General features: G+C 38.1%; 1 protein-coding gene across 2 annotated transcripts in view; it reads right to left on the bottom strand.

Moving 5' to 3' along the window:
- stau2 (staufen double-stranded RNA binding protein 2) overlaps window positions 1-26,848 on the bottom strand; it is a 117,389-nt gene that overhangs the window by 53,060 nt on the left and 37,481 nt on the right. For both annotated transcript variants that reach the window (XM_084102596.1, XM_084102597.1), the window contains exons 7-11: window positions 20,219-20,326; window positions 10,997-11,209; window positions 9,468-9,605; window positions 3,876-4,007; window positions 2,870-2,927 (exon numbers count right to left, since the gene is read on the bottom strand). In XM_084102596.1, coding sequence (XP_083958722.1) covers window positions 2,870-2,927; window positions 3,876-4,007; window positions 9,468-9,605; window positions 10,997-11,209; window positions 20,219-20,326 — 649 coding nt within the window. The remainder of the gene's footprint in view (window positions 1-2,869; window positions 2,928-3,875; window positions 4,008-9,467; window positions 9,606-10,996; window positions 11,210-20,218; window positions 20,327-26,848) is intronic.

The following is a 26,848-nucleotide window of genomic DNA, read 5'->3' as shown; positions in this document are numbered from 1 at the left end:
GAGGAAAAAATGATAGAACTGACAGAATTATCCCGTGATACAATGTTGGACAACTAGTGAGAGTGTGAAAACTGTTTTCAGAGAGTCCACAGGGCCAAAAAATGTGCATAGTTGAAGAAACACCCAAGAATGCAGAGCTAAGGATCAAAATCATTGCTCTTGCATAATCAAAATGCAGATAAATCTGCACATTTAGCAGCGATGGACAAGGTACCATAAATCTGCTTTAGAGAACCTGGTTATGTGTTCACAAGGGTGGAAAGGAAAAACTTAGTTCGCAGGTCACTGACACGTACATCTGCTCTGAATTGAGTTTACGCCCCTTAGAGACGTTGATTCTCTCACTGGCAGATCTCAGGAACCGTAAATTAACTAGCATTATTCTGACATTAAAGACTCTACGGTTGAGAAAGTCTGTGAAGTCAATTAGGAGATAGATGGAGTCTAACAACATCAGTGTGACGAAGTCAAGCTGGAGAATGGATCCTCTCCAAAACAGAGCAAAGGCCAAAAGATAAAAAGAGAGATGAAGAAAGAGATGGATAATGCACATTTTTTTTGGGATACATGCAGCTTCAGATGCAGAACTTGTATAATCTTTAAAGACCAATTTAGTACTGAAACAGAAGTCAACAAAAATAGAAGCTTACAAGAATATTCCGGGTTCAAAACAAGTGAAGCACAATCAACATTTGTGGCATAATGCTGATTAGCACAAACAATTATTTCAACCTTTCCCTCGTTTTCTTTACAAAAAGCATAAATCAAGGTTATGGTGAGGCGCTTACAATGGAAGTGAAGAAGGACAATTTTTGGGGGATTCAAAAGCAAAAATGAAAAGCTTGTAATTTTACATACCGCACACTAATACTCATGTTAAATGTGAAATATTAGGGCTATATACGGGTGAATTATTTGGGCTGTACAGCTGTTTAAATAAAAAAAACATTTTTACAGTTGTTTAATGGTGTTATGTGTTGTAAAATTAGATAAAAATGAGAAAAAGCTATACTATTGAAACAGTGAGCATTGTAACACTTACAAATTAGCCGCATTCCCTTTCATTATAAGTGCCTCACTGTAACCCAGATTTTTGCTCATTGAGTTTAACTTGAACTGAAACTGGTATATTTATTTAAAGGGATAGTTCACCCAAAAATGAATATTTTGTCATAATTTACTCAGCCTCAAGTTGTTCCAAACCTGTATGAGTTTCTTTCTTCTGTTGAACACAAAAGAAGATATTTTAAAGAATGTCGGTAACCAGACAGTTGACAATAGCCATTGATTTTCATAGTATTATTTTTTCCATACCATGGAAGTCAATGGCTATCGTCAACTGTCTGGTTACCGACATTCTTTAAAATATCTTCTTTTGTGATATTGCAGGAGAAAGAAACTCATTCAAGTGATGATACAAATTTTCATTTTTGGGTGAACTATCCCTTTAATTACAATTTAGTATGCAAATGATGAAAGTCAGGAGATTTTCTTTCTTAATTTAACCTTACATTTCTTAAAAAAAGTTTAAGGATAATAAAGATGAAAAATAGGCAGCACACCTAAGGCTGAAATGATCTTTAAAACAAGTTTGAATGCAGCATGTTAAGCAGTTCAAGCTGAATTAACTGTAGAAAATTGCGGGGAAGAAAACGAAATGCTTGCCGCAAACACTATGATAAAGGTTTTCCCATCAGCCAAGAGCTTTCGTCAGCATGTGTGCAAGTTCCAGGAATGCCACTACATAGTTAGGTCAAATACTCTCCAACATTAGACCACGAGTGACCTGATTTAGAGAAGCTGTTGTTTTCATAGATTCATCCAAAACAGTTGTCAAACACTGCTTCAAATCAAGTAAGCAACAAAACTGCGGGTTTAATTACACAATGCACTCATTTCGAGTCACTGAGGGAGGGTTGTATATACAAAGATGTTGTTCATATACTCTGCAAAAACGTTCCTGAAACCTGCATTTCTCCGAGGCCTGCTGTTAAGGCGGTTTTAAAAAAGAAAATCGTTTGTTATCATGCAATTTCATTTTATTTTCAACTCAAGTGTTATCTAGTGCCAGATCCACACAGTAGAAAAAAAAAGACGGTTCTGGCCAGGAAATATTGAACCAGGAAACAATAACGGCAAAGGCCAGGGGTGCAATAATGTCAGCAAGTTCAAAACAACAAAACAAAACTAGATCCCTGCCATTATAATCATGAAACTGTTTACAGAGATGTTCAATTAACAGACACTCTGTGTGTATATTCTAATTCTGTTTGTTTCTCCATCTGTCAAAAATGATTTTATTTATAAATATCATAAGTGTGAAATGACTGCTATGATTTTTACTCATTACACTTCTAACCGCATCAAAAGCAGCTTGTGATTACATAAGACAGTGATTGGAATTACTTTGGATGATAAAATATATTCTTAATGCTCATAAACAAAGACAGTGATGTGCTATGTTTGTTTGTTGGCAGGTAATAGTAACATAGTCAGTTACGTCATTACTCGTCTCTCAAAGTCAGTGGAAACGTGGGCTCCCAGCCGAGCACAGCTCAAAAACCAGCACCATTTTGTTGGAAAATGGATGTGTGTGTGTGTGTGTGTGTAAACCCATCTGGAAGACCACAGTTGTATCCTGAAAAACTGTTTGGGTGGTTAATGTGTGTGTGTGTGAGCGTTTAATACAGTGGTCTCACAGACCCCCTGGGAAAGCACATAAGTCTACGTGAAAAGGAAGAATTCACAGGCTCTCCATAGAAGCGAGTTTGTGATTGAGCCGACTGGGTTCCTTATTAATCAGTCAGATAGATTAAACGGCCTGGCATCACCTACATTGAGGAACACAGACGGAGAGAAAAACACTTACTGTTGGTTGTTGTTTCAGGAAAAGCAGCCCTTTGTCCATTCCAGCCTTTGTTGTCCATCTGTAGCCAATGTTAAGATAATAGAGGAGCGGAAAGATATTGGAAAGAGAGAGAGAGAGGGCCGGTTTAGCAAACCCTTTTTCATGCATGTCAGACAAGTCGCTTTCCCTTGTTTCCATTAGAAAGGGAGAATCCCTACCAAATTGAGATATCACGGCATAAGTGTCACTAACTTGCAAAGACTAAGTAGATGGGAGATTTAAAGATTAGGGTTGTGCGCACTGAAACAAGAAGCAACGTGATGATACAAACGTATACATCCTCTCTTACTGATGCCTTCGCCATGCTGTTCATACTGAATGTGGCAACCAAATGGGATAATGAACTAAATGAGAGAGACATCTAATAGAATTGTTATCTAAATGTAAAACAATTACTTAAAAGCTGATGTGTTACAAAAAAAAAAAAAAAGAGAGAGAGAGAGTCTGAACATTTTAGCAAAAAGTTTTCATTTCATTCCATTTTCATTTCATTTGGGACAACTGGCTTGTTAAATGAGAGACATCTAACAGAATTGTTACTAAAATGTTTAGTAACATTAAACATTTTAGTTTAATGTTTAAACTAAATACCCCCCCCCCCCCCGAATTTAAAGTTGATGTGCTGCAATTATTAATGACACAGTAAAAACAGGAGTCTGAATTTTTTTTTGGATGGTTCATTTAAAAGATTCAGTTAAAAAACAAAAAATGAATTGCCGTCATGCCCCCATTACAATAATATTCACTTTTTAGTAGTGACGTTTTTTTTTTTGTGTGAAATGTCTTTCCAAATTATGAACACTAATTAAGATACTTAATATCATGTTTTTGGGATAAATACTGTTCTTGGGATAAATTGCTTTTATTTTGAAAGTATGTGAAAAATAGCCTAATAGTAGGTTGTAGGTTAATAGCTACTAGCTGTAAAAGTTTCAAAGTATCTTCCCAAGCACTGACTGAAACTGACCTTTTCCGGTGTGTTCTGTAATGGTGTAGAAGCCTTGTAGCCCAGTTGAAGAAGCATGGCCTCCGCTGCATTACGCTTGGCCACTTTCTTATTGGGTCCAGTTCCTGTGGTGACCTCGGTACCTACTTTCACCTGCCAACAAACAGTGGTAGATGTTTAGTGCTGTCTGGATGTCCGCCATTACTGTAAAATTGTAACTAAGTCATTAAAAATTAGTAGTGCTGATGACTAAATGGCAGTTGCATTAGGCTACATTACATTGAGCTTTTTGCTCTTCATACAGATACAAAATCAGGATTGATAATAAAAAAACAACAACAATACAAATGTGGTCTGAAAAGTTGAAAAAAGGCTATATTGCCTATATTAATAATGAAAAAAGAGGCGAGCAAATTATAAGCAGACCAGAATCTGAATGAAAACACAACCAACAACCAATCGGTATAGTACTATATTCTCTAATAGTTATAAAAGATAAATCCATTTTGTTGTCAATCTGTCTCTAAACCCAGACAACCATCTTTTCATATTTATAAGGAGCAAAGCAGCAGGAGGGGAGAGATGGTGTGGCCCTGAAAACCTGAAAACAGACACGTATTGATGCCCACAGACCAGAGGGGGAACAATGTGGAAATTTTAGAAGCGACTGGGCAACACAAAAGAAACACACACAAGCAGAGTCTAATGCGACAGTGAAAGGAGCATGGAGAATCAGTTAGAGGCTGCGTTACCACACGCTCAGAGATGCACGGAGTGCTTTAAAGCGAGGGATTATCGGACAGGAGACTGGGAAGAGAAACTTCTCCAACTTGGATGCTGCTTGATACTTGTTTACGTGTGGTAGTGCTGGATGAGACTCTGACAGATCATTCAGAATGACAGTCAACATGATGTTGTTTCATTAACTGTAGTGTTCATTGTACCACTTCTGCTTCTGAAATACTGCAGCTTCTGAAATACTGCAGCTTCCCTCTCGGCGGGAAATTAGGTTTTTTCTGTACTCAACTCTACTTCACTCTATTTCACTCCACCACACTTATCTATGTAATTTATTCTGCACTACTTTACTCCATTATATGCTAATTTACTCAGCTCGGCAATATCCTTTCTGCTCTACTTCAATCTATCCTATCTAGTCTAATACGGAGTTGAAATGGAACAGAGTTGTGTACTCTATGCCATAGTATTCTATTTAACTCTGAGCCTATTTTACCCTAGCCTATCTGCTCCACCCTAACTACTATACCCTTCAACTCCACACTATTCTATACAATATCACTCTATATTTCCTACTCTACTGCAATCCATCCTATCCTATCTTGTCGTCATTTCCATTCAACAACGTAATACTTTACGCCATACTACCGTAAAACTTCAAATAATAGCTGAGTCCCAAATAGACGCCAGTCTCTTTTACACGCCTGGTGTGGCTACAGGTTTGGATAAATAAAGGCCGGTCTCAAATAGAGGCCTGGTCTGTTTTTTAGTTTCGGGTTGTATTTAATCTTCTAAAACCCGTCAGATCGTCTGTTTAAGCCAGTTCTATGGAGCAGATTGCGCACGCAAGAGAGCCCTGCGCATCTGGGCGGGAGCTGTTAGCGCAAGCAAGGCAGGCAGAGAGAGTCAGCGCCGTGTCGCGTCTATGACAACTCGAGGTTTCGCACACCGGACGAGAAGCGCCGCGTCGCGTCTATGACAACTCGAGGTATCGCACACCGGATGCGCACTTTGTCAGTTAATGGCCAGCAATATTGTTGTGTTTAAGGACATTATGGAATTAAGATCATGTCTGTACGATGTTATGATTGAACTGTACAATTAAATACAATCGTTGCTTAGTCTGCAGTCTGAATTCACTTTACCTCAGAGCGTCCGTTAACTGAATGAATTGAGAATATCACCTGAAAATCTGATAACATAAGCAATTTTCATTCAACCAGCTGATTTCTGTAAATGAATGTAAAACTAAATGAATATTGCAGCACAGGGTGAAGTCTCAACACTAAATTAAAGGCCTGTCTCATATAGACGCCTGTCTCAAATACAAGCCGGTGCAGTTCGGCGATTTGGGAAAATAAAAGCCCGGGCTATTATTTGAAGTTTTACGGTATTCATTCTATCCATACTATTTAACTCTGACCTGCTCCCATCTACCCTATCTATTCTACTCTACCCTATCTACCACACGCTGTAAAATTCTACCCTATTCTGTAAAACTCTATACAACTCAGCCCTATTTTATACAACTCTACCCAAATTTACTCCATACAACTTTTACAATGCTCTATACAAATCTACTCTATCCTATCTAGTCTACACTACTCCATTTAACAACTCTTCCCTAGTCTAAGCAACTCTACACTACTCTACTCCATACAACTCATACACTACTCTATACAAATGTACTCTATCCAATCTACTCTACTCCAATCCATCGTATCTTGTGTACACAACTCCATTCAACAACTCTACCCTACCCCATACAACCCTACTCCATACAACGCTACCCTACTTCATACAACACTGCCCTACTCCATACAACTCTGCCCTACTCCATACAACTCTGCCCTACTTCATACAACACTGCCCTACTTCATACAACTCTGCCCTACTCCATACAACTCTGCCCTACTCCATACAACTCTGCCCTACTCCATACAACTCTGCCCTACTCCATACAACTCTGCCCTACTCCATACAACTCTGCCCTACTCCATACAACTCTACCCTACTCCATACAACTCTGCCCTACTCCATACAACTCTGCCCTACTCCATACAATTCTGCCCTACTCCATACAACTCTGCCCTACTCCATACAACTCTGCCCTACTCCATACAATTCTGCCCTACTCCATACAACTCTGCCCTACTCCATACAACTCTGCCCTACTCCATACAATTCTGCCCTACTCCATACAACTCTGCCCTACTCCATACAACTCTGCCCTACTCCATACAATTCTGCCCTACTCCATACAACTCTGCCCTACTCCATACAACTCTGCCCTACTCCATACATCTCTGCCCTACTCCATACAACTCTGCCCTACTCCATACAATTCTGCCCTACTCCATACAACTCTGCCCTACTCCATACAACTCTGCCCTACTCCATACAACTCTGCCCTACTCCATACAACTCTGCCCTACTCCATACAACTCTGCCCTACTCCATACAATTCTGCCCTACTCCATACAACTCTGCCCTACTCCATACAACTCTACCCTACCCCATACAACTCTGCCCTACTCCATACAACTCTGCCCTACTCCATACAACTCTACCCTACTCCATACAACTCTACCCTACTCCATACAACTCTGCCCTACTCCATACAACTCTGCCCTACTCCATACATCTCTGCCCTACTCCATACAACTCTACCCTACCCCATAAAACCCTACTCCATACAACTCTACCTTACTCCATACAAGTCTACCTTACTCCATACAACTCTGCCCTACTCAATACAACTCTGCCCTACTCCATAAAACACTGCCCTACTCCATACAACTCTACCCTACCCCATAAAACCCTACTCCATACAACTCTACCTTACTCCATACAACTCTACCCTACTCCATACAACTCTGCCCTACTCCATACATCTCTGCCCTACTCCATACATCTCTGCCCTACTCCATACAACTCTACCCTACCCCATAAAACCCTACTCCATACAACGCTACCCTACTCCATACAACTCTACCTTACTCCATACAACTCTGCCCTACTCAATACAACTCTGCCCTACTCCATACAACTCTGCCCTACTCCATACAACTCTGCCCTACTCCATACAACTCTGCCCTACTCCATACAACTCTGCCCTACTCCATACAACTCTGCCCTACTCCATACAACTCTGCCCTACCCATAAAGCTGCTTTTTTCTTGATCAGCGCAGCGGAGGAAGAGTTTACGTGAGCTTTATTTAATGTACTGGCGTAAAAAAAAATATTTGTCTGTTTCTTTCACATTAAGCTACAGAATGGCTATGGAAGACTTGAAATATTTAGTGCACAAAATCTTTTATGGTGCTTTATAAAGTGTTTTTTGCCTTTTGTGGAGCTTAACAATAACAACCGTGAGTATGCACAGTATCGGATGTCTGACAGGACAGAATCTGGCAAAAGTTGCAGTATCAAAGCCGATACTGAATATTGGATCGGTACATCCCTACTTTACACAAATTTACTCGTTTCAGCTCCACACCATTATATACTATTCTGCCTATTTACTCAACACTACTAAATACAATGTTCACTACCATTTTAACTCTATAATACTCTACACTACTGTACTATGTATACAAATCTTCTCTTTTAACACTAATCAATATTACTCTACTTGAATCCAATGTATAATGTTCTATTCAACTCTAATCTACTGCACTCTACCACTCCACTCTATTCTGCTCTAATCTGCTGTGCTCCATACACTATACTACAAAATGCTCAATGAACAAGTGCAGATATCTCAGTGCAAATTAGCTAAGTTGTACAAGTTCTGATTGGTCATCTTGAGGCCATGGTTAAGAATCTTTCATGATTTAAGAGTCCAAAACCAGATCCAAGTTGGAGGCATTTCAAAACATATGTGGAAATCTGAGGTGATTTTGAGCCAGTTCTGCTAGTATTAGTGCGTCTTTGTTCACAGGGACTAAACACTGCTGTTATGGCTACAGGGGGCTTCATTTTTACTGTATGAGGTAAAGTCATTTTTTTCACTGGGCAGCGAGCAGTACAGTTATTGTTGTTTTAATGGCCTGTAATAAACCAGCGGCTAAGTGCATGTGTGATGCAGTGAGCAATCAGAAAAAGATTAAATACAAGCCAGCAGTCAATTACCATGCCTGCCTGGGATTTGCATATACCTTCATGCAAGAGGTCAAAGGCATAAATGCACATATTTGTTGAGCTGGACAGAAGCTTTTGCACAAAGCACTTCAAAATGAAAATTCTGTCATCATTTACTCACCCTCAAGTTGTTTCAAACCTGTATGAATTTCTTTCTTCTGCTGAACACAGATTACAGAATACTATTTTACATAGTATTTTTTCTCCTACTATGGAAATCAATGGGGTACATCAACTGTCTGGTTACCGACATTCTTCAAAATATCATCTTCTGTCTTCAGCAGAAGAAAGAAATTCATACCGGTTTGAAACAACTTGAGGGTGAGTAAATTATGACAGAATTTTCATTTTGAAGTGAACAATTCCTTTAAGCTTTGAAATGTGCTTGGACCTACAGCACAATAGGGCTAGTTATTGCCATCACCTAAATGATCTAAATGAAGACTAATTATCCATTAACGACTGCAGTGAGATAATATTTCCAAGAGTAAATGAGCAACTGTGTGTGTGTGTGCATGTGTGTGTGTAAAAAGAGTCTCTGCCTGACTTTGACAGAGCTGAAGGTCAGTGGTAATCAGAGCCAGAGGAGGTGACAGTCTTTCTGATTAAGACAGATTGCACAGTGGGAGGTTATCAGTGTTTGTGCAGGACTCCTCTGTCCTTCACTCCCCCCCTCGGCCAAGTTTTTCTTTTACTTTATACCTCCTGAATCCCTCTCTTATTAAATGTACCTGCATGATGAATTCTCTACGGCGAGGCATTCCTCTCTCTGAAAGCAGCATATATTCGGGCTCCTTCTCCTTTTTGGCCTGTTGAATCTGAGCCAGTCTGCTAATAGGGTTCATGCCCTGTCCGTATTCTGGTCCTGTCTGAGAGAGAAATTGAGAATGAAAAAGAAAATGAGAATGAGGATGAGAGACACAGATAAAGCAGCAAAGGGACAGATGGACGGCTGGTTAATGTTCACGTCAGTAACCCTGTCAGGGGAATGACAAAAGAGTGAATAAGCGTGTGTGAATGAGTGACTGACTGAGTGAGCGAATGAGTGAGGCAATAAACATCTGTATGATGTAAAAGGCTCCAAAAATTTCTAGAATTTCAAAAGAGAACAGCCTGAGTGAACTAAAAGTATGGTTCACCCAAAAAGGATTATTCTGTCATGATTTATTCTCTCTCATGTTGTTCCAAAACAGGTTTTCTGTGCAACACAAAAGCGAATTTCTGAACAACTTCCATTTCCATTTAAATGCCACATAAATCATATTAAAATGATTTATGAAAATAAATTTGAATTAGGGTAGTCAGACTCAATGATTTTCAATGAATATGATGTCAATTTCACTCTGTTTGTCACAAAAAAATTATCAAATCGTTTCAGAAGTTTGTCAGGTGGACCATTTTTATGACTTTTTAGTTGACTCAATGCTCATTTATTTTCATTATATATAAAAGAGCAAGCATTGTTTATCATATTTGAGTGAACTATTATTCCTTCAGGTTCTGTGTGTTGGTTGATCATCAGGCCTGACTTGAACCAAGGATCAAATTCTACACTTGAGCAGCAGTTTTTTTGTTTAAATATACACTACCGTTCCAAAGTTTGGTGTCAGTACGATTAAGAAATTAATACTTTTATTCAGCAAGAATGCATTAAATTGATCAAAAGTGACAGTAAAGACATTTATAATGTTACAAAAGATTTCTATTTCAAATAAATGCTGTTGCTTAGAACTTTATATTCATCAAATAATTTAGAAAAAAAACAACTGTTTTCAACACATTAGAAATGTCTATTGAACACCAAATCATCATATTAAAATGATTTCTGAAGGATCACGTGACACTGAAGATTGGAGTAATGGCTGCTGAAAATCCAACTGGGTCATCACAGGAATAAATGAAACAGTTATTTTAAATCATAATAATGTTTCACAATATTACATTTTTTTTTACTGTATTTTTTTAACACAAATCTCCATAAAAACAATTTAATATTGACAACAGAGTTTGTGCTTTATTCATTGATAGGGTTGTTGGTACAGTAGGTGTTTAATTTGTACGAAGTACAAAAGTACGAAGCCTTTCATTTGGCAATTCCTTTTGATGCCGCTAGCAGTGCAGAAATTACACGCCTCAACTTTACATCCTCCAAAACACATCCCATAATAAATGCATACAAGTCGAGTGAATTAAAAAGTCAATGTAATATTCCAGTTACATCGACCACTCAGGAATTAGTTCTGCTCCTAAATCTACCCACCTTTAATATGGTCTTGGGCCGCTTCTTGTAATGCACTTTGGGTTTCTCTACCACAGGAAGGACTGGCAGTGTCTTCAGTTCCTGTAATATGGAGAGGGCTGCTCTCTTTTTGGAGAGTTTCTTACTATTCCCCTCACCCTCGGTCGAGAACTCCCCCACCGTCACACGTGTGAGGAAACTCTTCATGTGTGGGGGTCCACTCTCCTTCAGCACCTGAGGGCCACGTAAAGAACACGTTACACAAGAGAACACACATGCATGCAGAAGTGGGAACAGCGGTTATTCCAGTCATGCTCTCTTTCCCTCAGCCCCTTAGGCCATGTCTGCTGCACGCTCTCTTCTTTCTGCCCTTTCTCTTCCTCTTTCTCAGTAAATGGGAATACTGCTAATTAGACTTACTACATTCGAGCTGTCCGCTTTAACACACATATTAATAACTCATATGGGGAAAGAGACCACTGGAACTTAAGAGACTGCACCTGGTTCTTAAACAGACACACACTAAGTATGAATATATGAATATAAATATATACGTACATGAATATGCATATGGAAGAATATAAATCAGAAGCACACACATTAATGCAGACTTAAGGATATTTTAGGGTTGTTAAAAAGAATCTAGCAGATTTCCTTTTTTGCAAGACTAAAACATTATATTTTATTTAAAAAAACATATTTGATCATAAAATGTTTATATATATATATATACAGCGAGGAAAATAAGTATTTGAACACCCTGCTATTTTGCAAGTTCTCCCACTTAGAAATCATGGAGGGGTCTGAAATTGTCATCGTAGGTGCATGTCCACTGTGAGAGACATAATCAAAAAAAAAAAAAAACAGAAATCACAATGTATGATTTTTTAACTATTTATTTGTATGATACAGCTGCAAATAAGTATTTGAACACCTGAGAAAATCAATGTTAATATTTGGTACAGTAGCCTTTGTTTGCAATTACAGAGGTCAAACGTTTCCTGTAGTTTTTCACCAGGTTTGCACACACTGCAGGAGGGATTTTGGCCCACTCCTCCACACAGATCTTCTCTAGATCAGTCAGGTTTCTGGGCTGTCGCTGAGAAACACAGAGTTTGAGCTCCCTCCAAAGATTCTCTATTGGGTTTAGGTCTGGAGACTGGCTAGGCCACGCCAGAACCTTGATATGCTTCTTACAGAGCCACTCCTTGGTTATCCTGTGTGCTTCGGGTCATTGTCATGTTGGAAGACCCAGCCTCGACCCATCTTCAATGCTCTAACTGAGGGAAGGAGGTTGTTCCCCAAAATCTCGCAATACATGGCCCCGGTCATCCTCTCCTTAATACAGTACAGTCGCCCTGTCCCATGTGCAGAAAAACACCCCCAAAGCATGATGCTACCACCCCCATGCTTCACAGTAGGGATGGTGTTCTTGGGATGGTACTCATCATTCTTCTTCCTCCAAACACGTTTAGTGGAATTATGACCAAAAAGTTCTATTTTGGTCTCATCTGACCACATGACTTTCTCCCATGACTCCTCTGGATCATCAAAATGGTCATTGGCAAACTTAAGACGGGCCTTGACATGTGCTGGTTTAAGCAGGGGAACCTTCCGTGCCATGCATGATTTCAAACCATGACGTCTTAGTGTATTACCAACAGTAACCTTGGAAACGGTGGTCCCAGCTCTTTTCAGGTCATTGACCAGCTCCTCCCGTGTAGTTCTGGGCTGATTTCTCACCTTTCTTAGGATCATTGAGACCCCACGATCTTGCATGGAGCCCCAGTCCGAGGGAGATTGCCAGTCAAGTTTAGCTTCTTCCATTTTCTAATGATTGCTCCAACAGTGGACCTTTTTTCACCAAGCTGCTTGGCAATTTCCCCGTAGCCCTTTCCAGCCTTGTGGAGGTGTACAATTTTGTCTCTAGTGTCTTTGGACAGCTCTTTGGTCTTGGCCATGTTAGTAGTTGGATTCTTACTGATTGTATGGGGTGGACAGGTGTCTTTATGCAGCAAACGACCTCAAACAGGTGCATTTAATTTAGGATAATAAATGGAGTGGAGGTGGACATTTTAAAGGCAGACTATATATATATACACACACACATACACACATACATACATATATATATATATATATATATATATATATATATATATATATATATATAGTATATAGAGTATAAATACATAGAATATATATGTTTAATATTAAAACTTTATTAAAAAAATATCAGTGCTGTTATTGTAAACTAAAACTATTAAACTACAACTATTATTATTATTTCCATTCAATGCAGATTAAATAAAATAAAATTTCAATATTAGAAGAAAAACTAAAATTGAAAATTGAAATAAAAATAAATTAATCCAAAATATAGAAATATTATAAAACAAAAAATAATAAAAATGCCAAAAGCACATAACAAAATTACAAAATGTAAACAAAAATGAAAAAATGACCATTTTAAAATGATCACCAATTAAAAAAAAAAAAAAAAAAAAACTATAATAGTATATAAACAACACTAAAAAAAAATATATTTTAGTTATTGTTTTACGGCTGATTTCTGCATTTCTGCGTCACAATTTTGTGCTGACTGTTCAAACTCTGTTCTGCTGCTACTATTCATTTCTCACGAATGCATGTCGTGAGAAACCTAAATTTAATGTAATGCACATGTAATCGTATTTACTTCCTGTGACATCATCAAGATGGTCAACAAAACAGGTGAGCTGCTCTGAGCTCTTTAAGAGCAACACTGGGGGGATTGAGTTTCACACAGCTGAGGGTGGGCCTCTATGTGCTCCCTCCTCACATCCTCTCTTCACACACATGACCATTCTGGCATTCATACAAACATGTGACACTGCAGTGAAACAGGCTCAGCTGAGAGCCGATTCAAATACAGTGGCAAACTTCAATAAGCTTCATGACTTACATAAATGAAGCTTGGATGCCCATGTCATTTCAAACCACGCACAATGCCTTAAAGGGATAGTTCATCGAAAAATGAAAATTGTCATTAATCCCCATCAATTTTGTGCACTGTTAATTTTTCCATGCAAAACAAAAGGAGAAATTTTATGAATGTTCCGCAGCTTGAAAATGGGTGAAAAAAGTACCACAATGTATAGGTCCATATCATTCATAAACTAGTCTTCTGAAGCAAAATTATGATATTTTAATATTGATGAAATTTTACTGGAAATTCAAAACAAATCAATAAAAATAAATCAAAATGTAAGTCATTTTTAAAAATTTGAGCCAAAATAAATGAATAATAAATAAATAAATATAAACAAAAATAAAATACACAAATATAAAATAAACAAATATTCTTTTTACATTAATGTGGAGAGTAATGTTTTTAAACGTTATTGTGACAGCACTAATATATGTAACTCCTTTAAGACTGCTCTTATGAGAATACTCAACAAAACGGGCATTTTGGCATAACTGTGTGTGTTATGTAATGTTACATATTCATAGTACAATGGTATAAAATGGAGAAACTATAAGTGAATGAAGAAAACTATAAATATGGGCTGTGTTGATGGTACTTTTTGATCTCTACCGCCCCAGTTCCCATTCACTGTCATCTTTAGTGTTCCACAGAGGAAAGAAAATCATCCGGGTTTCAAACAACATGAGGGTGAGTAAATGATGAAAGAAATGTCATTTCTGGGAGAACTCTATCTTTAAAGCTCATGAATGATTGGAAGCATAGACAAACATCATTAATCTTCATCTGTACACTTCTAGTCCTCAACAATCTGGGCTTTCATCTGAAGATGGCCAGGAACTGAGAAACACAAGAGAGCACTGTGCATTTCCCGCACACTTGACAGAGCGGCATAACCCAATATTTACTAGGCCTTGATGTGGAATGCATTTGATCATCACACTTAGATGTTACATAAGTATTGAGAATTCCTCCGGGTGAGCATCACTCTATGACGAAATTCTGCTATACTTCCCTCTTGGAAATATCATCATATCATTTTAAGTTCTCTTGCGAGGATGAGGTGTGGGGAGGAAGGAAAAGGGCTTAAAGCTGCAAGCTCGTCATTGAGGGAACTCCCACATGGTCTAGTCCATGGGTTGAGAGTGGAGATTTATCTAGGACTGCACTGAGTTACGTAGATCAAAACTATACTCACAGTCTCTGATTATACAACTAACTCAATTCAGCTAGAAAATGGAAAAAAATGTGAAAATGAGAAAAAGAGACCAAGACTCCAACGAGATGTGAACTTCTCTGAGATTCTCCTTGAGAAATTTCTGAAATAACTCAAATAACTTAAATGTAGATTACTGCTTGAGTCCCAAAATAAGGCATAAAGCTATTGTGACGGAATGGCTGCCTCTCCCTTGTAATTAGCGTCACCCCGTCCCTTCGCCAGGTTCCCGACTGGAGTGGGTGTGATTGGAGAGGAGGGGCGTTGAAGAGGAGAATTGGCGGCGTGTGATGAGGCACACCTGAAGAATATAAAGCCTCATCAACGCCGCAGTTAAATGCTGAGCGCGCCTCTCCTCGAGAGACCGGTCTCTTCCCTGTGCATGAACACTGGTGTCCTCGTGGGTCCAGGAAGGGAGCGCGGAATATGTGAGTCGCCGGACCCACAGTCCAGAATGGAGAAACATGCGTGCCGCTGCTGACGGGCTAGGATGCCGGGCCGCTATTCCCGTCAGCTGTCGGGGCCTAGAGAGGACAAGCCGCGATGCCGAAGCTGCCGCCCCCTCGCGCCTCAGACCAAAGAGAGAGAGGAGAGAGAGAAGCGTGTGCGACCGCCGGACACCACGCCCTTACCTGGACCCATCCCATCTCTTCACTACCCATCCTTCACGATTCCCTGGCACGACGAGGACACCAGATCCCCTTTTGTTTTAACACTTTATTTCCCCCATTTTTGGACATTTTATGTACATTTTATTTACTTTAATAAATGCCTCTCTGAGGCCTGACACCACTCCCACTTTGTCAGTAGTTTGCTCTTCCCGCCACACTATTTATGTAATTTCAATGTAATGGAAATACCTATTGTGTCAAACAATGGAAGACTTGGAAACTTACATTATTTTTACACTTATTATTTTTGCAAATTCTGTTACAAATTACACAATCAAAAGCACAATCTCCAGGAGAAAAAATAGACAAGAATGTCACATTAAAGGGACAGTTCACGCAAAAATGACATTTCTGTCATCATCTACTCACTCTCATATCTTTCCAAACCTTTCTTTCTTCTGTATGACACAAAAGAAGATATTTTGAAATATGTCTCAATGCTTTTTTGTTTGTACAATGAAAGCCAATGGGGACCCCATTGACTTCCATTATATGTACAAAAACAGTTGAAACATTCTTCAAAATATCTTGTTTCCACAGAGAGAAAGTCATGCAGGTTTGGAATGAGTGAGTAAATGACGACAATTAAATTTTTTAAATGAACTGTCCTTTTATATCTTATTTTGCACTTTTATTAGATTTAGGCTTTAACAAAAATCAGTTGTTAGTGAGCACAAGCGGAGGTAACTAACTACACCAACAAGAAGTCAAAACAGGCCTTGTAACTCAAGTTGGCCTCCTGACACAGTTTCCAAAGCAGCTATAAAACACTAAGGTAGGTGGGCGGCAGTTCCAACCGGTGAATAAGCCTCATCGGGTGAATGAGGACTGTGAGGAGGTCTTGGCACTGGAGTGATCCCGACTCTCTTCATGGCGGCAGACGATGTTGTGTTGTCTACAACAGATGATATGGCATCCTCAGGCAGCGATGGGGTTTCAGCAAGTGTTTGATTCTTGTGTCTGATGGTGGCCAGTTCCTCTGTCTACGCTCCAGTCTTGCATGGCTGGCAACGGAGATCAAGTTGTAGGAAGGAATCACTGTAACATGAGGTTGCTCATTCTTCATCCCCTCCATGGATGCCAGGGGAGATATGGTATTAGTGAGACCGCCGTGTCCTCAGCCTGGTGAAAAGGCAGGATACCAGGCCAGGGTGGGACAATGACAAGGACTGATATAATGAAGAAAAGCTCTTTTGTATGGATTGTTGATGTGTATTCCCTGAGGGAAAATACTTATGTACTCGATGGGTGGTTCTTGGCACGGGTTTCCACTCTTGTACCTCTGTAAGGCGTCATCCATGACAGAAACTGTGATTAATGCATTTGCCTTTTGAAGTTGGCATCTGTTTGATATCGCTTGACACCGACAAGAAGGTGAAGGTGTGTAGATTACCGAGTGGTCCTTAACTTCATAAGGGGACCAATGAGGCACTGTTCTGGTTGACCTGAGCCCATTCCAAACCTGTATGACTTTCTTTGTACTGGACAGAAGGAAGGAAGGAAGACAACATTTGTCCCCACTGAAATTCACTGTTTAGACAAAAATATCTTCTATGACGTTCCTCAGAAAGAAAGTCAGAGTTTTAGAACAACATTAGGGTGAGAAAACGATGAACACATTTTTTTTTTTTGGGGGGGGGGGGGGGGGGGGGTCTCACATCTTTGAACAACAAATGATTGTCTTCATGATTTCTTTCTCACACAGTAACACTGCAATATTCCGTGTTTGTATGCTAATTGAATCAGGACCAAGAACATTTCCATTCCTACAAATAGCAAGGGAGAAAATTCCTGAAAAGATCTAACAAGGTTGAAACCAGTCCAGGCTCTCACAGATGACTTAGTCAAAACTTTAAAGAAAGAAAGAAAAAGAAAAAGCTACATTGTGTCCAAATGCAGTTAGATTGGGGTCCCCAGACGAAACAAATTGCATGCAAGTACAAGGGATTCTTGGAGAATGTACGTCAGGAAGATTCTAGTTGACCAAAGCCAAGCAGATGATTGCAGATTATGAAGTTGGAGACAGCCATGGAAAATTATTTAAGATAAACATGGATGCAGTAGTATTGAGGCTATAGAGCTCCTCAGACTTCTTCCAGTGTTGAACGTAGAGGTGTGTGTTGATTTGAAATGTCATTGATGCAGCTCTTTAATGAAATGGTGATTTTGAATGTTGTCCAAATCGACCTCCTTCCCACAATAAATGCATTTAAGTGTTAAAGCAATTACAATTACTGGATTTAACTGATGCTGACAGAGCTTGACCAAGAATAGCCGTTCAATATAATCACTTTCCCACTTTATCCTCTTTACTTGAAGCTAGTAATTTTCAATTTATCGATTGAACGGATATCCAAGTATATTGTGATGGATGTATTTGATTAAATTGGAATGAACATTGGAAGGGCAGGGGAAAAAAAAATTCCAGTTAAGAGTCCAAAACCCATTGAGATGACTTTCTAGACAGTATTTTAAGCATTCACCCAACACAAAGCCTGCTCCAAAAGTTTTAAGGTATCTTCTTTTAGATGTCTAAGGCAGCATTGCATACATCATACAATGAGCAATCCCAGAATAATGATTTCATTGGGGAACATTTTTATCCAAAATGGTGGACGGAACCAGAGAAATATTTAATTTTGTATTAAAATGTAAAGAAACAAATTTCTATTTATTAAAATACTTTTAGCCAATATTTTTGTGTACAGTGTAATTTTATGCTTGTAAGAGTATAGCAGTTAGCTTAGAAACATGTTAACTAGAATCTACAAGAATTCATTGTGAATTGAGACTCCTGTGTGCTTAAAGGGTTAGTTCACCCAAAAATGAAATTTCTGTCATTAATTACCTTCATGTCGTTCCAAACCCGTAAGACCTTCGTTCATCTTCAGAACACAAATTAAATAATTTTTTGATGAAATCTGAGAGCTTTCTGCGCAACATAATTGAACAGTGCACAGAGTGGCAGAGACATTATATCAACTTTGAGAAGGCTTTTGACAGCATCCACAGGGACAGTCTATGGCGTATGCTCCATGGATACGGGATTCCACAACAGATCATTCTTCTTATCAAGTGTTTCCACACTAACTACACATGCAAACTAGGAAGCAGCAATCACAGTTTCGAAGTAATGTCAGCAATGCTCTTCAACATGACCATTGTCTGGGTGATGCAATAGAAAACCAAAGACCAACCAACAGGCATCAGATGGACTCTCTTCTCAACACTGGAAGATCTTGACTTGGTGCTGCTTTCACATACCCAACCAGCACATGCAGGAGAAAGCATCTCGTCTTACCACCTATGCGCAGCAAGTAGGCTTGAAGATCAGCAAGAAGAAAACAGAGGTGATGACAATGAACACCCCCAACCCCTCACCAGTCCAAGTAGAACCACAACTTAAAAATATATTTACCTGGGCAGCACCATTCGACACGACGGAGCAGGCAGTGACATCAAGAACAGTCTCAGCAAAGCCAGAAACACCTTTAGTATGTTAAACAATGTGTGGAGGTCCACACAATATAGCACCCACAATAAACTGAGACTGTACCAGAGCTGCGTCCTTTCCAACCTACTTTGCGGCTAGGAAAGTTAGAGAATGACAAAGAACAACCTTACTAAATTATCAGCTTTCCAACACGAAGAACTTCCGGAGAATTCTGCAAATCTTTTGGCCCAAAACCATCTCTAACCAACAACTATTTGCCCAGTGCAAGCTAAAAAATATGTACACCATCATCAGAAAAGGCGAAGGAGATGGATTGGACACGTCATCCGGAGGGAACAATCGCCTGGATTGCCCTCTTCTGGACACCAGAGGGTAAACGAAAGAGAGAAAGACCCAAGAACACCTGGCGTCAAACAGTGGAAGCAGAACTGAAGGCCCTGAACCACACCTGGGGTACCATCCAGAAGCTGGCCCAAAACAGACAGAAGTGGCAAACCTTTGTTGCTGCCCAACATGCCACTGGGCATAAAGGGCCCTGAAGACTGTAGTCACATGGATTATTTTAACGATGTCTTCACTACCTTTCTGCATATGAAGAGTGTTTCAAATCAGGGTAAATTGCAATAAGGATGCTTTCTTAGAGGTCAGCTACCCATGTAGGAAGCTAACTATCATTTGAAATTATTTTCAGCTTAATTGGCTTTGATTCCAAAGAACTAGCAATAACATATGACACTGAGGTTATATTCAGCTGTCTGGCTGAGAAAAAGGTCAAAAGCATACAACTGTTTTAGAGTACAAAGACTAAGAAAAAAGTTAATGGGCTGAATAGGGTCATTAGAGCTAGGAATAACCTTGCTATGAAAACTATTGTTGAAATTTCCTGATGAGTGTTACATTTCTTTATATGGTTAATTAAATTTGCTTAGTTTACCTCAAAACTAACAGGCAGGTTCCTCTTCAGGGCGATCTCATAGACCAGGCTGATCTCGGATTTACTTGCATCGCTGTTTTCCTCCGTTTCTTTCTTCTCCTCTGAACACTGAAAGGGTAAAAAACAATACAGACCAACTACATGAATGCAGTTACATTTTATCCAGTACATCCACATTCATTTTAACATAAAAGCAGTTGCAGCCATTTGTAACTTGAATTTGCCAGGCTTACCTTATCATCTGCTTCCAGTTATTTTAGCAGAACAAAAACAGTTAATTATGCTGCTTGATATTGCTACCTGGTATTTGTTATCATAATTGTAAAATTGTATTAAAACATTTATTAGCGTAATTTATTATTATTGATAATAACTTATTGTAATCATTAACGCATTGATTTGTAATGCAAATAGTTTTACAGTTTACAGCACACCATTATTCTTCTAGCAATGTACCTATAGAGACTAATACATCTGAGACTAAATAAGTCTCACACATACACAGAAAACAGCTTACTTCCGAGTTAGAAAGTTGGATAGGACTTTCTGGGTCACGGATAATAGTATATTACTTTGATTTGACAGAAAAGCACATGTTAGACCAACACAATTCCCCCTATTGTAGTAACAGAGGTGTCTGAACTATTCTTATTCAACAATGTTGCGGATTTGCTAGCACAAATACATTTTTTCAAATAAAAAAATAAATAGGTTTACCGTTTTTCTGTTGGATGGCTTTATTTAATCACAAGTTTGTTTGAAAATCTTTTTACCTAATGTTTGATTAAAAAGGAAGTACATAAATAATATTTGTATGTAAAACTTAAATGAAAATGTATATGCATATTTGTATGAAATAATTTGTTGAACAAGAAACCTGTACTAGTCTGTAGTAGAAATCTGCCTTCACAATAATTTAGCTAAAGGCGCAGCTAACAACACACTTTTTGATTTATTCACTTCCATTCATATGCGTTTGAATGCCGGAGATCGGAAACTTTTTTTTCGGAAGATCGGAAGGTTTACATTTTGCTGCATTACAAAGTTTAAGTTTGGTGAACTCTGACCAGGAGATTCATGAATATGTCACCAATAGAAGATCGATATGTCACAGCGTGACATCTTGGCTGAATTAAAAGAATACAAACTTTAAGCAAAGTGGAGTAGATTGTACATTCTTGCATTCTGGATTTTTAATTATTTGTTATAGGTTGAATTTATGTTTTTTTTTAAAAAGACACCACAGAGCATGCTCTAAGTCTAGTGTGACCACATTTTGCATTAGTGAATACAAAACAGCTTAAAGCAGCATTACAACATTGAACAATTATTATTATTACATTTTGAGAGAACTCACAAATCTCAATGCATTACATCGCCTTGATTTGATTACCTTTTCTCAACAATCCCTTTATTACGGTACACAGATTTCTGTCACTGACCTCAATTCAGCCTCAAACCTACATTGCACCCTCTAACAGAATGAAGACCTGCCAGGAATCTTAAGAACAGGCTTTATGATCTCAGACCTGATGGTGAGTCTGCTTCAACGCATGGCTGCAGTTTCTCATGTAACTCTGCTGAAAATAGATGCTTCAGGTTTTGTTAAACAGTTGAGATTCTGGAGAAAGTGGCTTGGTTTTGTGAGAAGAAAAAGCTTTCAAACTGATCCAAAAGCAGTTCCCCTTAGTTCCGATTTATATCTTATCAACTATAAAAGGAGCTGCAATAGTACGCTCACAAAAGTTCCAAAGAGTGACTTTTAATATGATCCCTGCAGCATATTATCTTGGTCACCTCCATTACAGTACTGACATTTCTTTTTTCAGTGTGTTCTCATGCAATACATGAACAGGAGTGTGTGATCTAAGAGCGCTCGATCAAGTTGTGCTTTTTCGTAGACATTTAATACTGTGTTCTCACTGTCGTCCTTATAGCGATCACACGGCATGATGTCATTGTTCGTTTCCTTCAAACGCCTGTTAATGATGTCTGGGATGAAGAGACATCAGGTGGTCTGGAGAGTGTGAGAGTTTGTATTACAGACTGTGAAACGTTTGTGTGCCCTTCAACTGATCTGACAGGCCACAAGCTAAATGTGATGTGTTATATCAATGCGCTGTGTGTTATGATGGTCCAAAAGCAGAGAGATTTGCTAAAATATCAGTTTACAAACACAAAGTCATGGTACTTTTCATAAGATTTGAATGTTCTGTATGTATCAAACACAAAAGTAGTAAAAGATTTGCACAACAAATCTTTTTTGAGAGCATACTGCTCTTCATCAAACTGCAAAGCATCCAGAAGTAGAAAAATGTTGAGTATAACAATTTCCATAAATTCTACCAAACTTTAAGATTTTATTGGCCTTTGACATTTTCCAGGATCGTGGGAAGAACCCAGTAAAAAAAAACCTTTGTCACAATTTATGCATAGCATCAGATTAACACAAATAAAAATGTATGCTTGTATGTAATAAATAAACAATAACAACAATTTTCTATTATTATTATTATCAGCTAATAATGGATATTAAATTAGGACCATAGATGTAGAAATATTTAAAAATATTACTTTTTGAGAACCTACAACAAAAAGTTGCATATATTGTCAAGCAAACACTACAAGTAAAATAAATAAATAAATAAATATTTTACATTAGTATTATAATTAATATCAGTTTATAATATATACTGTAATACATCAGGATCACAGATGCAGACATAAAAAAAAAAAGATTACTTTTTGAGAACCTATCACAGCTTATAAATGTCCTTATTAAAGTCAGTTGATGGAGCTATTTTACGGCATAGACTAGCAAAAAAAAAAAAAGCAAGAAAAAATAGCCCCAAAACGAACCCTTTAGGTGCGCAAATTATTCTGATATTTTCAACACACAGATTTGTTTATTTTGGATGCACACATGTCGTATGTTTCAAAAATATTTGAACCAATAAAGCTGAGCCTCATTTCTTTTTTTCTAAAATAACAAACCACTAGTGTTTGATATAAAACAAATGTCTTCCAAACATCATTTAGGCTCTTCTGCTAAATAGGGCAAATTGAAAATCAACATCTCTGATGGATTAATCATCCGCTTCTCTTTGAAAACCCTTTAAATCCACATTTCTGTCAGCATCTCTTCATCTGAGAGATTTCCTGCTTACAGTGTGCGGTCACTGTTCCCATGATAACCACTGGACGAAAACCTTCACTCAGACTTGAACGAAACTGAGGAGCTTCCCAATGTCTGTTTACTAACTATTTAGAGCTGTGCTGACTGCATACCGTGGTGTTGTTTATTCCCTCGACAACCCTGGCATGAGCTCAGTTGCCTGTTAGCACATGGTAAACAATTGGCTTTGCGAGTTCATGAGCGTGTTGGGAGGAAGGAAAACATGGTGTACTAGACAATAAAAATCAGCTGAGCCACAAATAACACTGACTCAAATTGACTAATAATAGGATAAGTGTTCTTTATTTAAAGGGGTGGTATGATGCCCTTTTCACAAGATGTAAAATAAGTCTCTGATGTCCCCAGAGTGTGTATGTGAAGTTTTAGCTCAAAATACCCCACAGATATTTTTATATAGCATGTTAAAATTGTCACTTTTTGAGGGTGAGCAAAAACGCACCGTTTTTGTGTCTGTCCCTTTAAATGCAAATGAGCTGCTGCTCCCGGCACAGGGGGCGGAGCTACAAGAGCTTGTGTCCTTTTACCTCACACAGACATGTACTGAAAATGTCAATGTTTATGTTCAAACCGGAGTCAGACAATAAAGGAGAGACTCAAGAAGAAGTGACAACATGTAGAATGTAACAGGACATTTCTGAATGGTTAGTTGATGAATGTAGGTAGCTTATGTGTAGCTATCTTCTAGTCATTGATTAGCATATTCTGTCATGATAATCTATAGACCTTATGTAGCCCCGCCCCTTTTCAGCGCTACGCTCGTTGTCTTTTGACTGCCGGTCTGTATTTTCACAGTGATATTGCATATTTATGAATGAACGGCTCATTTTAAAATCTTCCTGGTCTACTGTCATTTGTTAAGACATCTGCTTTAAACATTACAATCCTCATGATAACTTTTGTTAACTTTACATTAAGTAAATTCACTTCAAAAGCTTTACTCCTGGACAGCAATGCCATAGGAATATACAGAGCGACCGCAAAAACGGAAGTTCAATGACAATATTCTAAAGATGGCGGCGCCCTCGTTTCTCTGACGCATAAGGTCTATACATCGCATTCCCAGGGGTGGGATTTATGTAAATTCTAGGGTTGGTGATGTCACTAACCCGGGAGGAATGTCGTGTAGTCCCGACCAGCCGTTTGTTATAGTCCTTAAAAAACGATTTCTTTAAAAGCAAATATCTCCCTTTGCTTTGAACTTTGAGCTTCGTAACTTTGCAGATGTTGTTTATACTCAAACAGCAACATTACACACTAACTAAAGTTAGAAAAGTGAAATCATATTCAACCACCCCTTTAAGGGTACGTGTACACAGCAACAATGTACTAAAACGGAAACGTTTTTCACGTACAGACAACAGTGTTGTCAAAACGATCCGAATCTGCAAGAATGACTAAAAACGCTGTATTTCATGCCAGGCCAGCAGTTGGCGATGTCACTTTGTAAAGCAACACTACACGTCTATAGACTGAACATGTAATACGTATGCACATGACTAGGGTTGGGAATCGAAAATCAATTCCAATTATGGAATCAGATACTTAAGATCAGGAATTGGATACTTGTTATAATAAACTAAAATTTCAATTTGTTTTATTGATTCCTTTGTGTGCATTTTATTATGACTTTAAACCATTTTTGCATGTATAACGCATGTACAGAAAAAAATATTTTTAATGTGATTTTAAACCAATCAAGTGCAAGACGACTCAAGCGCTGTTTTCTGTGCGGCGCACGCATAGAAAGCCGCCTCTCATACTGTATAGTGTGCGATTCTGAGTTTTCTTCCACAAATAAACGCAAAAATATGTCAAAATATTCTCGTAAACGTAAAAAGTTGACAAAGAAAACGCATTAGAACAGTATATTGGGTCCGTGCAGCTGTTGAAGTGACAGCAGCCAGATTCCTGTTGCCGCCTCTATAATAACATTAATCAAGAGAAAATTCACTCACTGATCTTGACTCAATAACTTTAACTATATTTGTAATGTATATTTTATTTTATATAAAGTGCAGCGTTATTTTACATTTGATTACAGTTTCTGTACCTAAATACCTGAAAATCCTATAGCACTGGTTATTTCAATTTAAGATTTTTTCAGTTGTATTTATTTGTGCGATTGCTAATTTGTCTATTTGTTCTTTTCTTGTTGATGAGTGTTTACTTGTCTTTAATAATGCCTGAAATGTATTTATATTAGTTGTTTTTTATATGCTATTTTTAAACTACTGGAAAAAGTTGCTTGTGTAAGTGTTTTTTAGCCTGTGAATGTGAATGATATCCAAGTTTTTTTGTTTTTTATCTTATTGGAATCGAAATTAAGAATTGATAAGAATTGGAATCAATAAGCAGTTAAAGTCAAACGATTCAAACTATACCCAACTCTACGCATGACGTCAATGTTTTCACAAATGTGCATTTTTGTAGTTTACAAGGAGACTAGTATAATGGTATCGTTTTCAAAAACGTGGACAAAAAATATTACTGCATAGTTGCAGTGTGTCAGTAAATAAATACAAAAAATATTATTTTTATATTATTAATAATAATAATCATAATATCAGTTTACAATAAATAATTAGTCAGGACCACAGATGTATAAATATAAAAAATATTACTTATTGAGAAGCTGTATGATCTATATATGAGTCTATATATTACACTGATTCTCATTGACCAATAACTGTGTAAGTGTCCTTATTTATGAGCAAAAAAGATTGGCAACATGTATACACATAAATTTGCTCTTATTCTCGTTCTAATGTCAATAAATCTGGATTATTGGATTAAATGGAGCATGTACACACATTTACTGATTTAAAAAAGTAAAGATAGTAAAGATGTGCGCACAAATACGTGTGAATTGTGTGTGTGTTTGTTTGTGTGAGCATGATACTCATCCTCGAGGTTTGAGATCTGGTACAGGAGTGAGGAGACATGCAGACGAACACAGTTTTGCCCTGAGGTATGGTGTGTATCAATTTGTAAAGCAATACACGGAAAAGGTGTCTGACAAAGCCCTCATTATGGAGACAGAAGGGGGACAAGACCAAACAAGAGAGGCGCCACTACGGTTTAAATAACCTTGGTCGATGCCAGGCATTTGGGGCACAATGTAATATGATTTCCGGTGGGAGAAATTAGTATTTTGAAGGATAGCCCGAAGCTAAACTAAAGTTCAGAGGAGATGTTGTGAACATTGACAGATGATGAGGAAACAGGACAGTCGTGTCATCTTAAATTTCATCAGCCTGAATATGACTTTTACCTAACAAGAGGTTATGATTATTCAGAGCATGATAGGCTTTCAAGTGCACAGACTGAAACACAGGAAACTGGAAACCACATAAAATGTCTGAGACCATTAGTTAAAATACATCAAATTGTACACTTTTAAAAATGAATTTTCAACATTTACTATCTCACCAAGG

The sequence above is a fragment of the Abramis brama genome, assembly GCF_963993115.1.
Source record: "Abramis brama genome assembly, chromosome: 24".
Classification (NCBI taxonomy): domain Eukaryota; kingdom Metazoa; phylum Chordata; class Actinopteri; order Cypriniformes; family Leuciscidae; genus Abramis; species Abramis brama.
The sequence above is the reverse complement of the archived record's forward strand: the minus strand, read 5'-3'. Positions and strand labels throughout refer to the sequence as shown.